Source organism: Montipora capricornis, chromosome 5, assembly GCF_036669925.1.
Source record: "Montipora capricornis isolate CH-2021 chromosome 5, ASM3666992v2, whole genome shotgun sequence".
Classification (NCBI taxonomy): domain Eukaryota; kingdom Metazoa; phylum Cnidaria; class Anthozoa; order Scleractinia; family Acroporidae; genus Montipora; species Montipora capricornis.
This window is the reverse complement of record NC_090887.1, coordinates 18,763,945-18,771,444: the sequence shown is the minus strand read 5'-3', so window position 1 is coordinate 18,771,444 and position 7,500 is coordinate 18,763,945. Positions and strand designations below refer to the sequence as shown.

At 41.2% G+C, this 7,500-nt stretch overlaps 1 protein-coding gene across 7 annotated transcripts in view; it reads left to right on the top strand.

The window, feature by feature from the left end:
* LOC138049779 (probable glycoprotein hormone G-protein coupled receptor) overlaps positions 1-7,500 on the top strand; it is an 86,934-nt gene that overhangs the window by 22,671 nt on the left and 56,763 nt on the right. For 4 of the 7 annotated variants that reach the window (XM_068896194.1, XM_068896193.1, XM_068896196.1 and 1 more), the window contains exons 8-11: positions 1,410-1,481; positions 2,259-2,330; positions 3,450-3,521; positions 5,345-7,125. The exons of the other annotated variants lie outside the window; for them this stretch is intronic. In XM_068896194.1, the coding sequence (XP_068752295.1) occupies positions 1,410-1,481; positions 2,259-2,330; positions 3,450-3,521; positions 5,345-6,782 (1,654 nt within the window). In that variant the 3' untranslated portion in view covers positions 6,783-7,125. Of the gene's footprint in view, positions 1-1,409; positions 1,482-2,258; positions 2,331-3,449; positions 3,522-5,344; positions 7,126-7,500 lie in introns of those variants that run through there. 7 annotated transcript variants of the gene reach the window in all.

Sequence of the window (7,500 nt, the reverse complement as noted above, 5' to 3'; positions counted from 1 at the left end):
TGCGAGACATAGCAGGCTCAAGTCGCAGTCAGCAAACATATCATGGGGCATGCGGTTTGAAGAGTGCTGTCCAAGGTTATGGACGGTGGTTGAATCAAAGTGAGACTACGTTTATTCTAGAGAAAAAGTTTAGGAACGGTTTAGTACAGGATTCCTTTTGGTGTTAACCAACAAATAAACATGAATCCGGCATGAAAGGTTCCCAAATTCGTCACGAATCCGGAATCCAAAATGGAAACTTTGTATCCGAATAATTTGAATCCGAAACTTTTCGTTTGTGTAAACAACGTATCCCACGAATCCGGATAGTCTAAGCCCGCTCGCGATTCTTCTGGATTGCAAGATGGCGGCCGAGTTACCAGAATCTACAGCACTTTGCTGGCGATTTTTCTTACGAGAAAAAAGACTGGTGTTGTGTGCCGGGAATCTTTTCTCTCGTCATATTCACGTAACGTACAAATTCACTTCATATGTCCTCATATTTGCTCTTCATGGATTCCCACTCGAGGCCTTCAGAATCTTGTTGTGATGAGTAACATCGAACGATTCCGAGTCACAGTTCCACTTCACTATAAGTCTAGTTTAACGCGCCTGTATTTTCTGATTTTGGCTTTGAGTGCCATTTTGAGTAATAAAACAGCTTTTTGTAACCGGATTTAACGAGTTAGTGTAAACATTTGTACATCCGCGAATGTTTTTCATGTGAATACGCACGAATCCAAAAACTTTCCACTAGTTTCGACCCATGGTAGAAGTCTCTTTTCTCTTATTCGTCAGCCCAGCGAACGCAAACGAAAAGAGACCTTTGCTAGCAGAGAATGGTTTTATCAAACGAGTTGACTGATAAAGGTAAATTAACCACCGTAAAGGCTGTTGAGAATCAACAGACGCACGGCCTTGTGCTTGCTTTAATGTTGGATGATGTTGGATCCGTTTGGTCAGGCCTGTATGGTTTAATGAAAAGATACTGGAAATACTCACACACAGACACTACTTTAATTTGAAATGTAAAAAACTTGGCCCGATTTTATGACTAAAAAAATTAATGCCTCCATGGAATAAGGATTCCCGGATTTGAGCTGTACGCACGGGCGTACGTGCGTATATGAACGTTACGCTTCCGTGAGTAATAGATCACAGACGACGTCAAAATGTGATAAGAACAAGAAAGTAGCACACGAGGCCATAACCGAGTGTCAATGATGTTCTTACCACAATTTAACGTCTCCTGTGATCTATTACTGAACAGACGCATGGAATTTAAAAACAAAATTGGTTGCAAACAGAGATCTCCGCGGATTAAAGTCAGTTTTTCTTTTGTAAAGAAGTAGAGTTTCCCTTTAATTTGTATTGTATACTTTTGCTAATGTACATTTTTCTTGTTTGATTATATTATTGTAAAACTTCAGGGAAATGACAGGCAATCCAATCAAAAAGCTTGATGTTGCAACGTTGGCAATGTACACAGATCTTGAAAGGCTGTAAGTAGTAGATGCGAATTGTATTTTGTCGTGTTTGCTTTTTAGTCGGCATTGAAGTCTATTAGAGCTGTTGTCATATCTTGCTAAAATATATTGACTGACAGTATTATTATTCTTTTTGCACTATTTATCACGGTGACACCAACAAGCGTTTAGTACTTTATACGAAATGCACTGCTATCGGTTCACAATGGACAGGAGCTCAAAGGGAGCCTCTAGTTCCACTAATTCATCGAATCAACCCTTTCCCAAGTAAATGTAGTTTGCCGCGAAAAGTATCGTATTTCGCTTGAGGCTGAGATAGCTTTGTTTGATTGTGCAGGGATGGCGCTTTGGTGAGAGCAATGTGGCCCGGGTTCGATTCCCAGATTCGACGTCATGTGTGGATTGAGTTTCTTGGTCCTCTTCTCTGCGGGTACTCCGGTTTTCCCTCTCATCAAAAACCAATATTTGACTTGATTTGCGTTAATTGTTAATTTCAGTTTACGAAGTCCCCAATTAGCGCTCCAGCGCTAGAATTAACAGACACTTAAATAAAGGTCCTTTTCATTCCTTTATTGTCTTTTGCAACAGTGGGCGTGCTGAATCTTCCAATTGGGAGGCGTTCTATAAATAAATCTACTCCGGAAAGGTTTGACTCCTAGGCCAAGTATGGAGGATAGAGGTTCCCTTTGCTAGATCATTTGACGTAGCCATTGTGGAGAGGAAAAAGAAAGAAAAATACAAAAGCCTAGTATGGTGTATTCTTTCATTTACTTTAATTCTTTTAATTTCCAGTTACATTGGTGAGACGAATATTGCGGAGTTGCCAGGCTTAGTATTTGAAAAGAACAAGAAACTTAAGGAACTGTAAGTTGTATTTTCACATGCGCGCACTACGGACTAGGGATTAGAGGGAAAGGGGTCACGATTGAATAACAAGCATCCCTTCGTGGGGAATGTTACAAGAGTTTCCGTTGCTTGTTTCAAATCTACACTTTTGTTTGGAAGAACACGGTATGGAGGCTTTCGTATAAAAATGATGCCCAAACCTCCAATCGGCATAGAAACTAGTTGTCCCCACAATCCCTTGCGATATTCGATCCCTTTGTCCTCCGAACACCAACCAACCACTGTGTTTGTGTTATCACTGATATTAGGGAGCTTAAGCAACGACAGCGGCGACGGCAACAAGAACGAAACAAATTTACATATTTAGTAGGCAAAAATAATAGTTTAGTGCGTTTTTCACTTTTGTTCGATTCTTTGCCGTCGTCAGCAGAGCTACAACGTGAAATAGCCAAATTTGAGGTTTTATGAAGAACGCCAGCACTTGAGGATATATTTTCATTTCTTCCCATAAATTAACCGTCGTTCCGACCAATGTCAATTTTGAAGAACTACCACGCCCTTGTCATATTAAAAAGGTTGAAATAGTCACGAAACGATTAAAATAACGCGAATTTATATTTTGAGATGACATTCTCGTTGCCGTCGCCGTTGTCGCAGCTTAAGTTCCCAAAGACAACGGCTACGGCAACCACAATGCCACAAAGCAAAAATATCATTGGTTAAAAAAGGAAAAATATTCGTGCTGCACGTGCAGCACGAATTTTCGTGATTTTTCTGCCGTACTTCACAAAAAAACGTGAAACAACGTGATGACAACGTGAGCATTTAACAATGAACCAATCATCTTCTATTTTTACTTTAAAACCGTTCGTACCCCATCCAGTTACAGGATAGTTCGCCCGTATTGTACAAGGTGAGCAAGATGGAATAATCACGAAATACTTGCGATGGGCCGTTGTCGTATTCCTTGCTTAAGCTTCTTAATATCTTCCACGGTCAAAACGCCTCTACAATTATAAATCCAGAAAAAAAGACATACTTTTTATGACCAAAATCTCGTAAGGAGAGAAACCAGAAACCAGTATGTTTTCCTTATCTTGCACTAAACGTGTAATGCTGTTGTGTTTTCCTTCGAAGATTCCTAACGAAAGGCAGTAAACTGCAGAAAATACATCCGAGAGCTTTTGAAGGACCTAAACTTCGAGTATTGTGAGTGTTGTACGCTTCGTAACTTTAAGCTGTATCATAGAGCAAGGAAATAAACTTTCGCAGGAGCCCATCTGGAATGTTCAACTTCCATACAGCGTTTGTGAAACGGCATTTTCACAAGTAGGTTTTTTTTAGACTAGCCCTTCCCGCGAATTAGGTCAAAAAACAAAGGCAGTTCCGGTTCGGTGACCCTATGACGTCAGCTTAATTTCTTGTAATTGGTCATCGGGCTCCTGTGGGAGTCTCATTCGCGGGAAATTCAACCTAAAAATAAATCGGTCTGTGAAAACGCCGTTACACGAACACAGTAGAGTAGAGTAGAGTTGTCATAATTTTGACTAAATGCACAGAAAAGTTGTACCGCTTCCTACTCATGGACTCCTGGTTGGTAACCTACAAGTACGGCAGATGTAATAGTAAGCTATTTAGTTTTTGCTAAATGAAAGATCATTAAAGTGAATTGAACAAATACGTTATGCGGCGATCAACTCGAAAGTTCAAAATCCCCCCCCCCCCCCGGGCAAAGCCCGGGCATTTGAACTTTTGAAGATTTTATCACTCAAATTCCCGCCCCATCGGGCCAAAATGGTGTTCAAATGCCCTACTCTATCGTCAGATTTGAAAGATTTATCTGTCATACCCTATTAAAGAACAATCGTCGTCGGCTCCTGCCGTCTTTAATAAACCCCTTTTGAGGACCTTTTTTGTAAGCCAATCGCTCACAAATGCTACATCTCTTCCTTTAAACTCTTCCATCTCGTCCAAACACGTGTTTTATATAGCTGTTAGCGACTTCGGCGCCCGAAAAAAACAATTATTTGAAACCTGAGACTTCCGGTTCAATTTTCCCCACCCCACGCAGGCAAAGGTCAAATTCTCCACCCCCCGGGCAGAGACGATAGTCAAATGCCCGGGGGGGGGGGGGAGTTTGTTCGATTTGATCGGCGCATTAAGCAGTAGTTGAAAAAATCCAGGATATCACGGAACTATAACCCACGACCACGCGATTACGCTGTACCCTGCTCTACCACAAACGCGCGTCGGTCCCAGGGGTCTCGCATTCGCCCGTCCCTTTTAGGGCGCGAGACGAGAAGATGACAGACGTTGGGAACGAGGTTGCTACACCATTTAATAATGAAGCCGCCCCAGAGCTAATCCCATCTTTATCGGGGAACAAGTCAGTATGATAGAGAGAATACATGGAAGTACTTCATTAATTTTTTTCCCGGTTTTTTTACAACTCTCAAGTTGTTTTAACTGTGACTTCATAGGTCAGTTGGTAGATCATTGCACCGGCATCACAGAGGTCATGTGATCGTGTCCATAGAGTGTTTTCATGTGACGTCATGGCGGCCATGTTGGTATACCCAACTAATCCTCCGGGAATAGACCATATTCGTATTCTCAGTATTGGACTGGAACTAGCTTGCAATGGAGGCTAATGCGGGGAAATCTTTTCAAATACAAATACTTTTTAATATATTCCCCCGCATTAGCCTCCATTGCAAGCTAATTCCAGTCCAATACTGGGAATACGAATATGGTCTATTGAGCTTTATTATCATGCGAACGTTTTCTTTTGTTTTGGTGGAAAAACAAGGTTACTGATCACGTGAGTGAAAACGCTCTATAAGAGACAATTGCTTAAATTGACTTCATAACTGCCGGCATCATTTCTCTTTTTCAATGATCTTTCACTTAGAAAATCCTCTTATACACGGAGTTTAAGCATATATGTTCTTCATCAGTAGGCTATTCAGTTGAGGGATGTGAATGGGTTAACTTTTAAAAAAAAGAGTTGAGGTTACATATGCTCCTTTCAGGGACCTTCAGGAAACAAAAATATCTCATTTACCTGGCGAAAATTTGGAGAGCTTAGAAAAATTCTACATCAAAGGGGCGAAAGAGTTGTACGAAATACCAATAGTCCCTTTTGTAAGTCTCCAAAAAGCTGTTGTGGAATATTCCTTTCACTGCTGTCTTATAACCACCATGAAACATTATTCGCCTGAAGTGGGGACGCATGCGCCAATTTCTCCATTAAACGGTCGTTCAGGAATAATCTGCCCTACCAACCGTCCGACTCTAATGACTACCGGGAGTACATCTTCAACAACAAGAGCCACAGCAGCAACATCGAAGCCGAACAATGTCTCGTATGCATATGAAAGGAATGGAAGAAGGGCTGTGCCATTACCTCCTAACGCATGCGTGGATCCTAGTAACGTTATACTGGAAACAATGTCACCCCCGATACAACAAGTGACCTGCACGTCTGCACAGCGGAAAGACGTGTTCAATCCCTGTGGTGATTTACTTGGTTCGCAAGTGCTGCGCGTGTGTTCTTGGATAGCGATGGTATTTGCCGTCTTGGGGAATTCCTTCAAACTCTTTGTTCTGTTTATGAGTAAGCGTAAGATCTCCATCACCAAAATTCTGATGTGCAATTTAGCGTTCGCGAACCTCTGCATGGGCTTGTTTTTGTGCATGTTAGTCATCGCGGATCGCTACTCGCTTGGCGAATACCAGAACTTCGCTTATCGCTGGCAGTACCTCACAGGATGCAAAGTGGCTGGATTCGTCTCCATATTCTCCACGGAGTTAGCTGTATTTGTGCTTACAATAATCACAGTTGAAAGATATTTCACCATTGTACATCCTTTACAACGTGAGAAACATCTTAGCATCAAACAGATCGTTGCTCTCATAGCAATTGGTTGGATCTTTTCGATAACATTGGCTGCTCTTCCTTTGCTCCAAGTAGGAGTCAGCAGTTATAAGAAAGTCGCGATATGTCTTCCGTTTGATGTAGAAAGCACCTTGTCAAAGATCTATGTTACATTGCTATTGGCCACCAACGGATTAGCGTTTTTCTTCGTGCTGTTCTGTTATGGTAGAATGTACTGCAGTCTTGGACTTTCCGGCGCTGGGGATAGCGGTCACCGCGATGAAACGAGAGTGGCCAAACGAATGGCTATGTTGGTGATCACAAACTTTGCCTGTTGGTTTCCAATAGCGCTCTTGAGCCTCATAGCAATATACGGAAAAACGCTTATAAACGTTCGTACCGCTCAGTTCTTTCTTGTGTTTGTGTATCCCGTTAATTCCTTCACGAACCCTTACCTCTACGCTATGGGGACAAAACGCTTTCAGCTTGATGCTCTCGAGATCATAAGCCGTCTTGGGATATGCGACTCTGCTATTAAAAAACTCCGGGGCAGGTTTCAAGGTCAACTCGAGGTAGTTGATGGAAGTCCTTAGGTGGACTGTTGTTGGTGAAAACGGGAGCGGAAGTCAAGTGGCCATGTTACTTTACATCCTCCGGGGACTGAACTTTATTCGTATGCAAACATTTTGTTTTCTTTTACTTCGTAAAAAATATGGTTATCACGTGAGGGGAAACCAATGGTTAGGTTCGGCAGTTTTTCATTTGAAATGGCACGGATCTTACATTTGTTGTTTAATTTGTTAGTGAGATATTTTTGATATTTACAGATCATTAAATCCTGCAATAAAAACCAACTTTTAAATTAGTCCTCCATGTCATGGAATTGGCCAATTACAGCGTGCGTACTCTTTGAGAGAAATAAAAAAGTTTATTATCCCTTTGTTATCTCTAAATTAGGCCTTGTAAATGTACAAATGTGAATGATTTGTTAATATTCAGGGGCACCCAACGAGAATATAATTCAAAACCACTTAGACATATGCATAGCATTGTCAAACGTATTTTAGTATTTAAACGGTAGATATAGGCATATTTTTATCCCCCCAAAATTTTTCATCTGTTTGGATTTCCTAGCTGGAAGTCTAGTGATCCTAAAATTATAGGGAATAAAACTTAACTTTTCGAAAATTTCAGCCAGAGAAAAGGCTCCCGAAAATTCTATGTGACCTTTTTAGGGTGAAAATCCGTTAAAAATGGGCAATTATACCATTTTTTTAGATGTTCGAAAATCATAGGACAGGTAGGCAAGCA